The following is an 18,896-nucleotide window of genomic DNA, read 5'->3' as shown; positions in this document are numbered from 1 at the left end:
ACCCAGTCTTGATTTTTTTTACTTGAAAGGCATGTGTGTGACTTTTCACATATCCAATCTTTAGTGCCGCTAATTCCCTCTGTAGGAAATGCAGCCCCATCCTAGCAGAATGTTCACTCACTCCTTAAAGATTTACATATAAGGTAGTGGTTCTCAGCTGGGGCGATTTTGCGATTTTTTTCAGCCCTACAGGTCGTCTGGAGACATTTTTGGTTGTTACAACTCGGGGGTTGCTACTGGCATCTAGTGGCCAGGGAAGCCTGCGGCATACAGGGCAGCCCCCGATGGCAATCCCCTAGCCCAAAATACAACAGTGCCAGGCTTGAGGATCCCTGGTCTAAGTTAGGTGACCTTTTGGGCAAACCCCCTGCTCTAGTCCCCAATATCACATAACAATCATAGAGCTTTGTTTAAAACACTTTATATCTTCTTTAAAACACCTTTGTCCACTGGGAGTGTCATTTATTTAGAAACTTTTAAAGCTCTAGGAACTCTTAACACGTATAAAATAAAATTGGACTTACTCCTATTGGAGAAGTGGGGAGGTGGGAATAGATCTACCTCTCAGTTCTATGGAAGATTCTTGAAACTCCTAACAACAACACACAAGCAGCCCTTATCAAGCACTTCCATACACTAGGTCCTATGCCAAAGCTTTACATGGATTGCACACAGGACGTATTAATATATGTTGAATGTTGAATTATTTAATTCTTCTAGGGTTCTGGATTTGTTTCTTAAGACTGCCTTAGCAATGACACCAAATCATTGGATTTCAGGCCCACCTTAATTCAGTATGATCTCCTCTTAGCTAATTATTTCTGCAAAGACCCCATTTCCAAATAAGGTCACATTCTGAAGTTTGGGGTTGCTATGGTCTGAATGTTTGTGTCCTCCCCAAATTCACGTGTTGAAAACCTAATGCCCAATGTGATGGTACTAGGGGGTGTGACCTTTAGGCAACCTCATGAATGAGGTTCCTCATTTCCATCTGAGACCGTAATTACAAGAAGCACATTTAAGAGCCATATTTCTTTCTTTCTTTTTTGGGGGGGGATACGCAGGCCTCTCACTGTTGTGGCCTCTCCTGCTGTGGAGCACAGGCTCCGGACGTGCAGGCCCAGTGGCCATGGCTCACGGGCCCAGCCGCTCCGCGGCATGTGGGATCCTCCCAGACCGGGGCACGAACCCGTGTCCCCTGCATTGGCAGGTGGACTCTCAACCACTGCACCACCAGGGAAGCCCTTAAGAGCCATATTTCTAACAACATTCTGTTCATGACAATATGTATACGTTCTATGGTGATAGAAGCTTTCTTGATAACTCTTCTTTTTTTCTGAGCCTTTGCCAGAATCACCTTTAACCCATATTTCTACCAACAATGTCTTCAAGACAACCTAGGCTTTTTCTGTCATGTGCCTCAAAATTCTTCAAGCCTCGATCTCTTTCCCAATTCCAAAGCCATTTCCACATTTTAAAGTATTTGTTATAGGACTTCCCTGGTGGTGCAGTGGTTAAGAATCCGCCTGCCAATACAGGGACACATGTTCGAGCCCTGGTCTGGGAAGATCCCACATGCCGCGGAGCAACTAAGCCTGTGCACCACAACTACTGAGCCTGCGTGCCACAACTAGTGAAGCCCACGCACCTAGAGCCTGTGCTCCACAACAAGAAAAGCCACTGCAATGAGAAGCCCGCACACCGCAACGAAGAGTAGCCCCTGCTCGCTGCAACTGGAGAAAGCCCACATGCAGCAACGAAGACCCAGTGCAGCCAAAAATAAATAAATTTATATAAATAAATAAATAAAACACTCCCTCCTTTTTAAAAAAAAAGAAAAATGTGTTACAGCTGCACCCCTCTACTGTGCACCAGTGCCAAATCAAATCCCAGAGACAGAGTTTTGGGTGAAGAAGAAAAGAATAGCTTTGTTGCTTTGCCAGGCAAAGAGGGACACAGCGAGCTCCTGCCCTGAAAAACTGTGTGTCTCAACCCAGGAGGATTTGCTGAGGAGTTTTATAGCAGTGGTTCAAGTGTGGGGTTGCCCATAAGATCAGGGTGTGTCCAGGGCCTGCACTCCTTTAATCTGGTCTCAGGTAATCTCTTGATGAGTTTCTTTGGTTCCTTTAATCTGGCCTCAGGTGGTCTTCTCTGGAATGAAGAATACTGACATCTTCCATTTCTTGGGGGTTTTAGTTCTATAAAGAGCTTAAAGAGGTAGTTATGTGTATCCCTTGAGATGGAACCAGGACCTGTCCCAAGGCTGCACTATTGTTTCTTGGCTGTTTCTCCCTTATCTCTGCATCCCCTCCCTTCCCTGATTAGCAACTGTTTGAATCTGCCCTTTGGAACTCAGGGAAAGTCATGGAGGCTGGAGTCTATTCCCTACAAACAAGAAATGGGGGACATGGAAAGGTTTCTGTGCCCAGGAGCCCCACAGGGTCCTGCTCGGTGTCACTACCAAAATCTATATTAGTTTCCTATGGCTGCTGTAATAAATAACCACAAACTGGATGGATTAAAACAAGAGAAATGTATAGTTTCATGGGTCTGGAGACTAGAAGTCCAAAATCAAGATGTCAGCAGAACCATGCTCCCCCTGCAGGCTCTAGGGAAGAATTCTTCCTTTCCTCTTCTGGGTTCTGGTGGTTCCAGGTAACCTTTGGTGTCTCTTGGTTTGTAGTTGTGTCCCTCCAGTCTCTGCCTCCTTCATCATGTAGCTTCTTTCCTGTTGCTCTGTGTCCTCTCTACTTATGGGGACATCAGTTATTGGATTTAGGACCACCCTAATCCAGTATGGCTGCTTCTTAACTAACTACATCTGCAAAGATCCTGTTTCCAAAAACAGTCACATTCTGAGGTTCTGGGTGGATATACACTTGGGGGGAGACACTATTCAACCCCTTACAGGTTCCAAGTAGCACAGTTTGGAAATCAATGCACTAAACTCTGCACCTATTGAAGGCAGGCCTGCCTGCCTTCAATTTTTACCCTCCCCGCCCGCCCCAACCACCCCCCCCCCACCCTCCAGCTTCTAGCACACGTCATAGAATGCTTTTTAAAAAAATGTTGCCTGGAATTCATACCTCTGCATTCACAGTATCATTATTCACAATAGCCAAAAGGTAGAAAAAACCCAAATGTCCATAGAGGGAAGAATGGATAGACAGAATGTGTTATATACATACAACAGAATATCTCTCAGCCTTAAAATAGAAATGGAAATGGAAATGGGATTCTGCCACACGCCGCAACATGGATGAACCCTGAAAGCATTACGCTAAGTAAAATAAGCCAGACACAAAAGGACAAATACCGTGTGATTCCACTTACAAGAGATACTGAGAATCGTCAAATTCATTGAGATGGAAAGTAAAATGGTGGTTACCAGGGTCTGCAGAGAAGAAGGAACGGGGAGTTAATGTTTAACTGGTACAGAGTTTCAGTTTCGGATCCATGAAAAAGTTCTGTAGCTGGATAGTGGAAACGTTCGCAGCTTTCTCGGCCTGAAGCCAACCCCACCCTGCGTCTTTGGGAGGTAAAAGCGTTTATTACTTTTGACTCGAGGTCTGAACCCGGTTCAGCGTGGCAGGCATCCTTTCACTTGCTCACCCCAGCCCCCAGCAGAATAGAAGGCGGAGGCCAGAAAGTCCAGGGAGGTCTTTGAGTGTGTCTGCGGGCATCCGCCTGCCCATCCACTCGGCCACCCACTTATGCTTTTATGGAGAAGTTACAGTGTCAGGCCCTCCCTGTGAGAAATCCACACTGGGAGTTATTGCAAGCGCACATCTTGAGCTTCTGAATATTCATGAGGGAAGCAGAAAGACCAATGCTAAAGGGGGGAGAAATAGTAATTCATAAATATTAATAAAGGCAGGCCACATGCACCAAGTAGGGCTAGGAATGTTAACGAGAAGATGACGTCCGGGTTCTGCGCGTGCCCGTTGGGCGGGTGCCCGGCGCGGGCGCGGCCCCCGGAGCCCGGGCACGAGCGCGGGGGAGGTGGGGGTGGGGGAGGAGGGGGGCGGGGCGGGGAGGAGGGAGCGGAGCCGGGCGCCGGCGGAGCTGCGAGGGGAGCGCTCGCTAGCTCGCGGCTGCCGCTGTCGCTGAGCTGCGCTCCGGCCGCTCCCCGCGGCCAGTGGATGGGGGTGTCCAGCTGAGCCCCGCGATCCGCCTTCCGCCTCCAGGACCCGCACAGGTGCAGTCGCGGTGGGCGACCTTAATCCAGACCGACCCACTGCCGTGGGTGGGGGTGGACGGGGGTGGGGAAGGAGGCCCCGCGACTTGGGATGCTCCGGCCGGCAGGTCTGGGGGCGCCGAAGCTCCGCACCCAGGACGGTCCCATCCCGGAATCGGAAAGGGAGAACCCGGAGGCCGTTGCCCTCCTGCCCAGCCCTTCACGGGAGAGCAGCGGGGCGCAGCGCCCGGCGCCGGGAGATACCGGATGATGGGCACTTCAAGCATCATCGGAGCCGCGGGCCCCCAGCCAGGCGTGTGTGTGTGTGTGTGTGTGTGTGTGTGTGTGTGTGTGTGTGTGTCGAGAGGCGGCGCGGTTTGGGGACTGGGGGAGGCAGGGAACGCAGCCCGATGGTGCTGGAGCAGTGGGTCGGTACCTCCTCTCAGGACCGTTATCTGGTCCGGCTCTCTCAACGCCCCAGAATCATCTATGCCTCTAAGAACCTGACCCCGCACCCCGCCCGTGCCCCTCCTTGGGACGCCGAGCCTCCTCTCCCCAGGGACCGTGCATTCCTGCAGTGTCAGAACCGCTGGCAGCTGCCGCAGACGCTGGCGGAGCGATTGTTTTACCGCGAACAGGTCGGAGAAAGGACGGGTGTGATGGTGGTGGGGCACGCTGCCCTCCTGTGGGCCCAGGGCCTCTGGGGCTGGGAGCGCATCTGACGGAGCCCCCAGGGGGTACATCACAGCCCTCTCTCCTTCTCTCTTCCCTATTCCTGCCCTACTCGCCGCGACACCTCCCGACCCCCTCCGCTCCCATGTCCCGGTCTTGTTTGGCTGAAAGGGCCGTGGCCGTTGGAGTATGCGTGCGGCCTGCGCGGGATGCCCCCGGCTTTCTTGGAGCTCCAGGCATTGTGCTGCTTGGAGGAGCCTTTCTTTACCCCAACAGACTGGGGGAGGGGGATGTGAGATGAGGGTGAACGGAGCAGCAGGAGGAGGGGGAAGGGGGAAGCGGAACCACAAAGGGGTTGCTGACTTCTACGCGGTGAAATACTCTCTTTCCGTCAAAATGTGCAGCTTGGCAGGAACATGTACACTGACTGGGCTTTGCTGAGGAGCAGTGGGAAACCGAAGGTGGGTCAGTGGAGGGCAGCTTTAGGGATGCTATGGGGGGGTGGGTGGGCATAGAATCAACTGGTCTGTGGGGCAAGTAGTGGGAAGAAGGGGAGATGGAATGGGGCCTGTGTGGAGGTGCAAAGGCCCAGCAGGGGGAGGCATGGTGAATTCTCTGCTTCTCCGCTCAGCAAAGCAGGCACTGGGAAACGGTGCTGCAGCCCCGAGCTGCAGCTACTATGCACCATTGTGCTGCACGAGAGGCTAACCGTGTGTTTCCTACTGGGTCTCTGTTAAGTTCTGAGCCGTCTTTTCTTTTCCAAATTACACCATCTATTGGGAACCAAAATAAATGGAATAGATTATAGGACATAAGCAAACTATAGTCCTGCATTCATTCTATGATAAAGAGAAAAAGACAAGACCACCCTCCTATGGTTCCTTCTTTCTGCCATTCTTCATGTATTTTTTTTTCAAATTGATTTTGGAAGTATAGAGAAAGAGGATAAGCTCTCAATTGAATTATCCCTAGCTTTTAAGGGAAGGAAGCTTCTGAAATGAGCTGTGACTGAAGACAGGGGCAAGCTTGCCAGGATGCAAGAGTAAGACATCTCATTTGGGGGGCAAAGTTACCCCACCAAGAGAGAAGAGCAAAGGAAGGAGGGAAGGGGAACCATTTAAGAAGGACTGCCAGCTCTAACCCAGAGACCCCTCCTTGAGGCCTTGGTGGGGCCAGTCAGATGCCTGGCTCTCACCTCCTCTGCCACAGCCTGGGCTCTTTCTACAAATTCTGGGCTCAGTTTGGGAGTCAAGTGACTTTGATTTTCAATGCAGGCTCTCAGTTTTAGTTTCCTCCCCCCCTGGTCGTTCATGCGGAGCTTCTTGGCCCCTGGGTAGTGAGTGAGTTGATGAAAAGAAATCAGGCTATATTGCAGATTGTTCAAATGATCACATTTCTGAACTATAGAGCTGTGATATCCATTTCTTCTTTTATAATCTTCTAGGTGAATCTATTTTCTCCAGAGCCTGGGCTGAGGATAGGTGCTTTCAGGATAATCTTCTTTGTTGCCAACGCTCAAAACTCAATCGTAGCCCTAGGTTCCACTTGGCTAGCCCTCTTGTTACTGGCTAATGTTATAGATTGTGCTGTTTCAAATCAGCACCCTCCTTGATATCACCTTCTCACACCAGCTCCCTTGTCCTCTCCAGGAAGAGTACAGATTTAAAGGAAGTGTCATATCTGGAGTACCAGCTGGTTAGCTTTCATGTCTCTCTGAAATGGAACCAGTGATCTGAGTGGCTTTGACCACATGAATTGAAAATAGCAGGGGTGCCTTAGTAAAAAAAGATGGTAACATTCATTCAGCAATAGTTCTCTCATCTGATAAGCATTTTGAAGCGTCACACCTGGAATATCATGGCAAGGATAGTTTTTCTTTTCCTTGAAGCGCTCTCACCCCACATTTCCACGTAGCTAAGTTAGCCTCGCTTTCCTAATATTATTGACATTTACTGGATACTTCATGCATTCCACACATTGTGCTTAGCACTTCCAAGATTATCTCATTTACTCCACCAAATAACCTCCAATATAAGTGCTATTTAAACACCATTTTATGGACGAGGAAGCTGAGTCAGAGAGGCTTATAATTTGCCCAAAGTCTCATAGCTAGGAAGTAATAGGAACAGGATTGGACCCTGGGGCCCGGCATTAACCATCAGAGTCCTTCCTCTCTCCATACGAATCCCTTGTCTGTAAAACCTTCCTTACTCTCAGTTGCACTCAGTGATCTTTCCTAAACTCACTTTTTTGGCACTTGGAGGTTCCTAATCTTTTTTGTGCTATGGGCCACTTTACCAATGTAGAGAAACCTTTGGGATCCTTCTCTGAATATGCTTTTAAGTGCATAAAATAAAATATGGTTATATTCAAAGAGCCCTTAGGGGTCTGTCGACCATAGGTGAAGAAGCTCTAGCTGGTAGTTAGTTGTGTGTATATTGCTTAATAGCTGGATTGTCCAATATGGTAGCCACTAGCCATACGTGGATATTGGACACTTGAAATGCGGCTGATCCACATGGAGACATACTGTGAATGTAAAATACACATTTCAAAGACTTAGTATGAAAAAAGAATGTAAAATGTCTCATGAATATTTAAAACTATGGATTACATTTTGCAATGGCACTATTTTGCATATATTAGATTAAATAAACTATACTATTAAAATGTATCAATTAAAAGTATTAAGTTAACATGTTATTAAAATTAACTTTCAGAGGCATTAACTCTATACCAACACCTTCATTTTAACAAACGAGGAAATAGGACCCACAGTGCTTGTCACTCAGCCAGCCTTTGGCAGGTCTGTTGGCTCCTGAGCCTGTGTTCTTTCCAAGCTGTCATAATACCGCTTTTATATCTTCTTGTATTCCAAGGTCCTGTTATGTTGCCTTTGCAGACTGTAGATACTCAGAATATGTTTTGATGAGATGTGGTGGTAACTGACTTAATCCCAGGAAAATCCCAGTAAGAACTGGCCGGGTCCTCACCTGGCATACCCTCTGCCTCGCTTATTTAGAGTTTTAGTTTTGTAGGTAGAGGTGGAGAATGGCAGTCCTGGGGCAGAAGCCGTGGTTTTTGCTGTCTGTTTGGTCCTCTTGAGGCAGTGGTTCCAATTTAAGCATCTATCTGGATCAGTCATCATGCAGATAGGAGGGAAAAGTTTGGTTGCCTTGCCGTGTTCCAGGGAAGGAAGCTGAGTATGTGGAGAAGGGTATGATAGACGATAATGCTTGTGCTGCCTGCAATGGAAAATGAAAACTGCGTGAGGGGGACAGAAGATCATCTGTCAGTGAGCACACAGTGATTGATTGCCTCGCCGCAGGCAGCGTGTGCTAGAAACCATGGAGGGTATCCAGAGGACGTCTCTGCCCTCGAGGAATTTAAATGAAAATTGGGGAAGGGCTTGGATGTACGCACAGATGGTTAAATCACAGCGAAAGGCAGTGTAGGTAGAGGACCCGGAGCTGTTGGGAAATGAAGGGAGGTGAGTGTACAGCCTTCCAGGGTGTAGTGCCCAAGGTGGTTGTGGAGTCTGGGCTTTGGAGCACATGAGTCTCTGGGTCTTATCTCTTACAGGGTACTAGGTCATTTAATCCATTCTTCTAGTTTCAGACATATGCTGTGTGTCTGGGAAAAACTCAGGTGCTTGTTTGAAAGTCTGTATTAGTGTTCAATTAGTCTATCATTTATTGATGAGAGTAATAATATCCAGGTCCATGAAGCCCTATCCAAAACCCTTGGGACCAGGCATGTTTCAGAATTTAGATTATCTCAGATTTTGGAAGGCGATAATAGAGTGCATATTCTGCATATCATCCCCCGGGGCCTGGGGTATCAATCTCTATAATTTAAAAAAATTAAAATTTCTGCAGCAAAACACACTAAATGGGATAAATTAAAACCATGAACAGCTCTATATTCATGTAGATCAGGTTTAGTTGCCAAACGTGTTTAGGTCAGGGCAGGTTTTACCACCAAATAAGTTACGAAAAACTTCCAGGTGTTTTCTTTTTTTTTTAATCATTTTATTTAATTTATTTATCTCTGGCTGTGTTGGGTCTTCGTTGCTGCGCGCAGGCTTTCTCTAGTTGTGGCGAGTGGGGACCGCTCCTCATCGTGGTGCGCGGGCTTCTCATTGCGGTGGCTTCCTGTTGCGGAGCACGGGCTCTAGGCGCGGGGGCCTCAGTAGTTGTGGCTCGCGGGCTGTAGAGCGCAGTCTCAGCAGCTGTGGCACACGGACCCAGCTGCTCCACGGCACGTAGGATCTTCCCGGACAAGGGCTCGAACCCGCGTCCCCTCTATTGGCAGATGGATTCCTAACCACTGTGCCACCAGGGAAGCCCAAACTTCCAGTTTTGAGAGCACATGGTTAGGGTTGTGGACCTATTGTAATAGTAATAATAATAATAAAATAATAATAGAGAACATAAACTGAACAACATAGACGTTTATTATCTGCCAGGCACTGTTCTAAGCACTTACCAGTGTTTACTCCCTTAACCCTTAGGACAGTCCTTTGAGATAGGTCCTGTTATTATTTCTGTCCTGAGAAGAAAAAAAGGGAGCACAGAGAAGTTAAGTGACTGCTAAGGTCACAGCTGGTAAGGGGCAGAGCAGGATGCAAACCTAGGCAGTCTGGTCCAGAGGCTGCATGCTTAACCATTAGGCTTTGTTTTTTGGAGCAGGGAATCGGAAGCAGGTGTGCCTCCAAAATGTGTGCTAATTGGGTTAGCATTATTCACACTAACAATGATATTTGAACTCCTTAAGGGTATAATAGTGAGGAAGAACGGAAGCGATGGACCAGTAAAGTGGAAGTTTTGTTTTCAGAGGGATGAGAGTTATGGAATAAGTGATTATGGTTCCTCAGCAGAGTTGGCACAGAAGTCCAGTCCAAACTCACATCACCCTGTTTAATTCTTCTAGATAAACGAATCCTGAACATTGCAGTCGTTCTATTGCTGTGCAAGAATGGAGGCCCCACTGGTGAGTTTGGATGAAGAATTTGAGGACCTTCGGCCCTGCTGCTCGGAGGACCCAGAAGAGAAGCCACGGTGTTTCTACGGCTCATCTCCCCACCATCTAGAGGACCCCTCCCTCTCTGAGCTTGAGAATTTTTCTTCTGAAATAATCAGCTTCAAGTCCATGGAGGACCTGGTGAATGAATTTGATGAGAAGCTCAATGTCTGCTTTCGGAACTACAACGCCAAGACCGAGAACCTAGCTCCCGTGAAGAACCAGTTCCAGATCCAAGAGGAGGAGGAGACCCTGCAGGATGAGGAGTAAGCTGTCTTAATTGCCCTCTCTTGCCTCAGATTAGAGCCCTGGAATCTGGGGCTTCCTGACGTAGAACGAGTTTCTGTCCTTGGGTTCACGACATATTACTTATATTTTTCTCTGTGAGGCAGAGCCCTGGTAACTGCTGACATTGTTCAGTTACGTCCCTTTACAGTTACTCATAGAGCTTTCTTAAGTTGAAACCACAAAGGAATGAAGGATTTTTAGGAAATGGGTTTTCCTAGATGCAAAATTGAATTTCAGGAGCATGGTACATTTGGGGGTCTGTCTATCTTCAGCTTTCTTTATATCCATGGTAACCCACCCAGATATTAGAAATAAGGACCAGAAAACAATTTAGTTAACTGTGACAGAGGAATATATGTCGTTGGAACAATTTGCTTTACAAAACACCAGGATTGTGAAAATCTCCAAATTGTTTATAACCCCTTAGGACTGGAAAAATTATCTACAAATGTTAAGATATGTCCAAATAAGAAAGCATACATGTTGAACCGAGAGAACAGGGAATTACCCTGGACACAATAAAGGTGATAACCAGGTGAAGTGGCTTTTGAGTATGCAGATTCCCTGGGTCACTTACTAGCCACCTTGCAGGGTCTTAACAGAAGTCAAGAAAAGGAATTTGAGAAAAGTGTTGTTCAAGGAGGGACTAGAAAAGAGAAGAAGGGAGTGATTTGTCATATAAATTAAAGAAAGGTGTTTGGGGCATTTAGTAAAAATAGGCGTAAATTCCCCATAGGGATAAGATATGCATCAACTGTTTTTTAGGGATCACACAAGAAATGTCAAGTTGTTGGCAGTGGAAGTTTAGAGTAACTGTACTTTTGGTTTCTCTTTTTATGGACTTGGGTGGGAAGAGTTGCCCCTGAGTAAGTGGGGGAAGAGGTTTGTCCCACAGGATTGAACCTGATTGTATTGGGCAGATAGTTGCTTATTTGATGACTACTGAGACTGTATCTCTGTGAATACAAGGGTTGTATATCTGTCTGTCTTATTCATTATTATCTCTCCACTGTCTGATTCAGCACATGGTGTGTAGTAAGTGATCAAATAATATTTTTGGAGTGAATATTGAATATCGAATGACCTGGATAAGCAATAATAGCTAGCCTCGTAGGTGCACTTAATGTATTTCTAGGCCCACGCCACTTCCTTCTTTTCTTTTTAATTAATGCTAGCCTGAAGGCATGATCACAGAGAACATTTCACTCTGGTGACCAGTACTATAACTGTGGGCTACGTGTTTCAATTCAATCTTAAGTTTCAAATTGATTCTTTTAGATTTGAGCCTTTTATAATTTGCTCAACTCCTCAAGGTCAAAAAAGAATGGCTCTGGGGCTTTATTATACAGAGTAGCTTTTACTGCTATCTACTTCATTGCACCAGGCAATGGACTAGAAACACGATGAATTGCGATTTTCATACTCTCACTAACTCGCTGTGTGACCTTGGGCTTGTCACTTAACTCTAGTTGACTGCGTGGGTCCTCATCTTTGGGACCTCCCAAGCTCAATCTTGATGAAGCAGGGCTAAGGACTTGCCAATAAGCTAATTTCTTACCTCACCCAGGCTGTGCTCGAAAAATTCCTTTTGCTTCCAACAAATCATTTCTCCCTTGTCCAAACCACCCCTTTGCCTCATTAAGGACAGAGGCCCAGCAAGCAGGTTCTTACTCTTTCCTAGCACATTAGCAGAGGCCACTCAATGTTAATTACCATCACATGAGATTATTAGTCTTATCCTGATTTTTCTGACTTGCCTGCCTCATTGACTGCCTCAGCTAAATGACCAAAGGTTGAATAATTCCTTAGAGATAAAATATGATTTGGGGAAAGCATGGTGGGAAGAATCTGGGACGAGAAATCGTAACACAGTGGTTTCTAGGCATTCCGCGTATCTAAAGCTTTACAACTTAAAATAAAAATTTGAATTAAATTACACACTTTGTTTTAGAGACACCTATCAAGCTATTTCAACTGTAAAATTATGATGAGGTAAAGGAAGAAGATAATTTAATATCCAGCGCGGTTAATAGTCTCCTGAGCCCTGCTCTGGTGTTCTAATAAACCTGCTTAGGTTTAGTAGTTAGAGATTTATTTCATCCACCAATGAGTGGAAAGTGTTTTGGGTGGGTTAGAACTATACAATAGAGGCTTCAAACAAAAACAATGAAATTCTCGGTCAAACTAACCTCCTGAAAGATAGCACGAATCAGAAAGCAGGGTCAGTGATTCCCTTTGAAGTTTTGACTTCTTTAGTTTTCATTTGGAACTATGTGGCTTAGAGGGAATTGGCTGAGATATCAACTCTTCTCTGATTTGTCAGGGCATGGAAGTCCTAGGCATTGAAAGAGAGTCAGTATGTATCTATATGTATTTCTTGTTTCTAAATTTAGAAAATATTCCAGAATCTCTTCTTTGCATATGTAGGAACACCCTTTCCTTTGTCATAAGAGATCCGACCTGGAGGCCTACAGAGTGGGAATGGTCAGCCCTCACCCCACTTCCTGCTTCACCGGGGTCCCTGTCTTACAAGGACCCTGGAGACAGAGGGGCCAAACATGTGAGAACACTGACAGTCCTGTCCTTCCGGTAGAATTACTGGATTAAAGGTCATGTTAAAAATCAAGTTCGCATGATCAATGAACACCCTGGAGTCAGCCATGCTTTAAGTCGAAGAGAAGTGACTCCCAAATAACCAGATAGGGAAAGTCGACAGATGCCTGTGATCTTTAGGAAGGTTAATTCTCTACTCAGAGGTTCAGTTTCCCCATGTGGAAGGCCGAGATAGGATGGATTCTACTGAAGCATTTGAAAGAATCTAAAAAGTTGTTCAAAGTCATTGATGTGTTAATAATTCATAACTCCTAAGTATTAACAGCAAATGTTAATACACATGTTAACATTTTACATATTACATAATACATACATATTACATAACATTTAACATATTAAATGTTAATACTCATGTTAACACACATCTAAGTGTGGATATTGGCCTGACTCGACACAAATAAAACTGGACAAGGGCAGTAGCCAGCCTAGAGGGGTTTAAGGGAAATGTTCCCAAGTTGGAATTCTAACAAGCACTATAAGCTGTCTACCATATTGTCGGGAATAGGTATATAGGGGTGTGTGTGTGTGTGTGTGTGTGTGTGTGTGTGTGTGTGTGTGTGTGTGAGTGTGTGTGTGAGGATTGATGTAGCCTTGATAGCTATGTTGCCAGTTCCAGACCCAGATTTTTGGATACGTGTCTTGTCCAACCTGTTCTGTTTGGTTTGCTCATCCTCTGCTAGCATCCTTTTCCAAATCCCTAGCCCTCCATGGTGAAAGATACTTACGGTCATTTCTATAGGCATCTAAGCCCATGATATAAAATATGCACGTGAAAAGGCTTTTCTGTTATTACAGGGACTGAAGGAGCAAATTGGATCTCAGGTGCCGTGGCAGCGTAATGACAAGAATGGAGGGAACCTGTTTAATCTTAGCTCTTTGATGAAAGATATAGTGGATAGCTTTCAAAGTCTCCTTTCCCCGAGATAAGTGTCAATAGCAGGATGCTTCTCAGGAAGTGGAGTTCTACAGTCCACCCAGGATGCTTCGAAGAAGGAATATATCTCTTCCCAAGAACCCTCTTAGGATAAGATGGATAACCCCTCTGGGGAGAAAAGTCCGTCCCATTCTCTCCCTCACAGAAAGCTTTGTGTTTTTCCCTCCCACCGCCATTCTTCATTCCTGTGCCTGCCTTTGCCGTCCATTTTACCTTCCCTGGGCTGGAGATCTAAACAGAAAGCAGGCGTGTACCCTTGCTGACCTTCCCATTTCTCCTTTCATAGATTGATGAAAGCACCAGGTCCAGAATAATGCAGTTATAGACTTTTCACGCAGAGCCGGCTGCTGAACTGCTGTTCTAGGTTGTGATTTGGAACTTGGCATATTGTTCTGATGCCCATGCCCATCATAAAGTTCATAAAGAATTGGAATAGTTAAGTGGGTAGGAATATAGGCTCTGTAGCTGTATTGCCTGGGTTCAAATCCAACCTCTGTCATTGCTGGCTGTGTGAATCTAGATGAGTTAATTAACTTCTCTGTGTTTCAGGGTTTTTTTCTCAGTATCTGCCTTATAGGGTTGTGAGGAGTGAATGAATTAATCCACAGAGAGTTTAGGATAGTGCCTGGCTTATGCATAGTAAATGCTCAGTAAGGTTGGCTGCTATGGTTATTATTGTTAAATGGGCACTGAATGAATACGGGAAGGGTGTGCAAGTGATGACAAAGAGGTGAGAGTCGTTCTATTAAAGGCTGCTTATGAACCTCAAAGGATAAAAAGTATGTCCATCAGAAAGCAAGAAGAAAACCTGAAACAGAAAAAGGATGGCTTGATATCCCGAGGAGATAAAGGTTTAGGGAATTGTCACTAAAGGTCTAGAATTAGAAGGTAAAATCCAGAGTATGTCAGTGAAGGCTCAGGTGAGAAAAGTTGCCACCCTAAATGATTGGAGGCAGTCTCCAGTTGTCACTTTAAGGCTATAAACAGTTTCAAGGTCATTGGAAAGTGTGCGGTCCGTTCAAGGTTCCAGCTTCCATCCTATCTAGGAGAGGTACAAAAGGCTCCTGCCTGTTTTGGGCTTTGCTGAATTTTATTTTTCCAGGCGCCTGCTGCAGGGTCAGACCTGAAGGTCAGTGCCTGCATGCAGTTGTTCATTCTCGACGCAGAGAGAGTAATGCAGTGATGCAGGGAGGACTCGACTGCTGACCTTCCTAGTGGGTGTGGCGCTGGGACTTTTGGAGACAGCAAATCATATTTGCCTCTTGGCTTTAGAACGCTAATGAGACTTGGATTTAGAATTAGGCTGGATTAATGAAGCTCTAATAGTGCTTGATGGAAACGGGATTATCACCCCTGTTTAAGACGTAGACTGAAATCCTGCTGAAGAGATGTCGAATGAACACTTGATGAGGTCTCTCCAAGTGCCTTCTTGTAACTGTACTACAAAAAATGAATAAGTGCATAACCAAAGCAGTGCCATTATATTGTGTTTTCTTGAGTTGCTTTTTTTTTTATCACCAAATTGTGTGCATTGTGCACTAGGAAAATCTCCTTGATTATATACCCATATGTCATTCCAGATTTTATATATGTTAAGAACACTCCCCTCCCCCATTTTATGTATCTGATTTCAAGTGTCTGTGCTCTGAAATATATATAAATATATATATACATATATATATATACACACATCTTGCTATATATATATAAAATGTGCACTTATCTTTTCAGCATCTTACACCATACTTTGTCATGTTTTGGATTTGATCCGTATGTGTACATAGTTGCTTATTTTTAAATGACCCTTTCCTTATATTAGTATATCTAAATAAACTGTACCTTCTTATACCTTGTTTCACAGGTATCATTCATGTTTGATGTGCATAGGCACCTGAAGGAGATTGCACTGAGCCCTCATTATTTCATTACCTAATATTAACTCAAGCGCCGCTGGCTTCCATGGACGGCATTCATTATTTTAGGAGCTTGGTTTACTGACTTACATTAATCTCTTAGTGTTGACTAATTTATTCATTTTCCTGTGTGTGAGAGTTTGTGACTTTGGGATTTTCCCCAAACCCCTCCCCATTTTTTTCCCCAAGAAAATCTTTCTGAAATAAGTGAGTTAAGCAAAAAGAATTGTAGAATACCCTTTCCTATAATGTACCTATCAGAACTTTAAAAAAGAAATGTAATAAAGGGAACCCCATCTTCCCCCACTAAAAACTAATTGTGTAGACAGTGGTGTATTTATTGGTTCCTTTCATATATTTTCTTTGGAGTCTCCGTGATAGAGACAGGGCACACTTAGACTCTACATTGCTAGAGGACAGGATTGTGCCACCCTGGGATCCCTAGAACATTTTGGGTAATAAGTAACTTTTAATAGCACTGGCATCATCCCCTTACCTACATTAGATGTCAAGGAATTAATTCTTGACCTTTTAGATTGCAGGCAGTTAACTCTTGAACAGCATGGGGGATTAAGGGTGCTGACCCCCTGGGTATTCGAAAAATCCATTTCCTGCTGTTTCTGCCTCAAAAACAAAGGAATTAGTAAACCACAAGGGCAATAAGCTGAAACAATTGAAGCAGGACTCAAACCCTACTTCTTTTAAGTCCACATATTGTGATCTCTAATCGAACACAAACTTTCCTCCACACTTAGTTAAAGTGAAGAACTGTAAAATGAAAATATTGGTACTACAATATCTATTGGAAAAGAAATCCACATGTAAGTGGATGCTCACAGTTGAAACTCGCGTCGTTCAAGGGCCAGCTGTATATATAAACTAGACAATGACCCTGATCTTTTTTTTTTTTTTTTTTTTGCGGTACACGGGCCTCTCACCGTTGTGGCCTCTCCCACTGCGGAGCACAGGCTCCAGACATGCACGCCCAGCGGCCATGGCTCACGGGCCCAGCCGCTCTGCGTCATATGGGATCCTCCCGGACCAGGGCACGAACCCGTGTCCCCTGCATCGGCAGGCAGACTGTCAACCACTGCGCCACCAGGGAAGCCTGACCCTGATCTTAATGAGATTCAGCCAGAAAATCTGCCCAGATCAATCTCTCTCTTCCTCCCTCCCCTTCTTCTCATTCTTCTCTGCCCATAAAAAAGGAAACATGGACATTTCTTAAGTTCATGAGACAGGAGCCATTTGGTTGAGGGGCAGATTTAGTTTCAGGGGCAGTTTATCTGTTGCCAGAGGTGTTTTACTTGTAGACGCTACCATTGGTTTCTCAATGGTGAGAAATTCCTCTTCTCTTAAGCAAACACCTTTGGCACTGAGGCTCCTGGCCAGGGTCTCTTCTCTTGGCTCCTTCTCTCCTGGTAATGCCTGAAATTCAGTTTTGAAGCTACTTCGCTCCTGCATGCTGGAAGGCAGATGATCTCAGCCTGGCACACACAGAAGCCTCTCTCCTCCCCTGGCCCAGCTCTTCCTTCCTCCAGGCCAGGCCAGGCCACAGATGTGTGCTAATGAGAGCTTCTCTTTGTTTACAGGGTTTGGGATGCTCTGACAGACAATTACATCCCTTCACTCTCAGAAGACTGGAGGGACCCAAACGTGGAGGCTCTGAATGGCAACAGCTCTGAAACTGAGGTACCTCTCTGGGGCCCCCAGCTTAGCAGGGCTTGAGAAGCTGTGGATTCCAGTTAGAAAAACATTCAGTAATGCAACGGTCTTCCCCATTATGTAATGAAGCTCGACATCATTGCTGGGAAAGCAGGAGTTGTGGAGGAAGTGAAAAATAAGATGAAGGGGGACATCCAGGGTATATGAGGTGATTGGAGTGATTGTAAAGACTGTAAATGCAGATCACTTCTGTTGCTCATCATCGCAAAATAAGGTGATCTGAAGTAAGAGAGGAGAGTGAATATAATGGGCTTTTTTTGTGTTGGAATAATGATGGTTAAAAAAAAAAATCAGGGTTTCCCATCTAAGATGGACAGTTCAGTCCCATCAAAAAGTGTTGACAGACTTGTGACCAGCTCAGGGCCTGGCTAATGGCCAGAGTGGGGACCCAGATAATAGTGAGGTGACCATGCAACGGGGAGGAATTCTTTATGAAACTCATTAAACAGGCACTTATATGGCTGGACCTGAGTCACGGTCTGTGGTTACTGATGCCGAAGAGGAAAGTAGCCTACAGACTTCTGAAAAAGTAAAGAGAAGACTTATTTTGAGTTGACTTGCATAGGTTATGGAACGTGACCTTTCAGAATATACAAACTGCCCCTCCTAGCTGAATATACATATAGAAAGCTAAATCACGTAAGGGCTCTGTCCTTGCTAAAAGCCTGTTTCTACGTTGCTTTGTCTTCTAGTTTCATTTATAAAGGAAATTTGACAATTTCTTATCAGGAAGGGCTGTCACAATCCTGTGCGCACAGCAAATGAGGGTGGGAGGTGGATCTGATCTTTCTAGGTGCTCCAGGATTGAGTCCAAGGAAGAGCGAGAACCAGATTTCCCTTACTGGACGACATTTCTGCAGATCATTGGCCAAAATAGCACAGCAAAGAGATCAGCAATTGGCCGATTTGTTGAAAAGGTGGCTGAATACCCTTTTTAATTCTTCTAATACTTAGCCATCCAAAATACTTAAAACCGCAAGAATAGACTTCGAAACAAAGAGATTTGCTTCAACCCTACTTAGCATGGATGTGGGATGTCTCAGGTCCTGTTTTGAACTCCCGAGCGCTTTTTTTCTCTTGCGGTACTTATATGGATCGTGTTTAGTACTTACCCAAAATGCAAAGGAGAAGATAGGCAATAATGGAATAACCCTAGTGACTGAAATGAAATCAGGTCCGTCATGGTGCAAAAGGCAGATTTTGCTTTGTTATCTCCTTTGCCACCTTTCCAACTCATTTTGTGGATTAAGCCAAAGTATATATAAGATAGCCTACCCTTCAAAAGGACTCTAATTTATCCTCACTTGCAGATTTCCCTCAAGAGGGTTAATATTTCAGGGCAAACTGAATGACCCTGAGAAGGATGATCTTGAGCTCTGCTCCTTGTAGAATATTCTCCATCTGACCCACGGGAAATGGACGGCGTAGCAAAAGTGGATGGATTAAGGTTGTTTTATTTTAACCTCCTTTATTATCTGGATTCATTACAGTAGAAGCTCTTTTCACTGACATCAGTTTAAACGACTTGCTATATAATCAGTGCTCTGTATTC

The 18,896-nt window shown here is 45.1% G+C and overlaps 1 protein-coding gene across 2 annotated transcripts in view; it reads left to right on the top strand.

The window, feature by feature from the left end:
• Positions 1-4,054: 4,054 nt before the first annotated feature.
• FEZ1 (fasciculation and elongation protein zeta 1) overlaps positions 4,055-18,896 on the top strand; it is a 40,388-nt gene continuing 25,546 nt past the window's right edge. For both annotated transcript variants that reach the window (XM_079930417.1, XM_079930416.1), the window contains exons 1-3: positions 4,055-4,198; positions 9,782-10,137; positions 17,212-17,311. In XM_079930417.1, the coding sequence (XP_079786543.1) occupies positions 9,827-10,137; positions 17,212-17,311 (411 nt within the window). In that variant the 5' untranslated portion in view covers positions 4,055-4,198; positions 9,782-9,826. The remainder of the gene's footprint in view (positions 4,199-9,781; positions 10,138-17,211; positions 17,312-18,896) is intronic.

Source organism: Stenella coeruleoalba (genome assembly GCF_951394435.1).
Source record: "Stenella coeruleoalba genome assembly, chromosome: 8".
Classification (NCBI taxonomy): Eukaryota; Metazoa; Chordata; class Mammalia; order Artiodactyla; family Delphinidae; genus Stenella; species Stenella coeruleoalba.
This window is presented reverse-complemented; position numbering and strand designations above follow the sequence as displayed.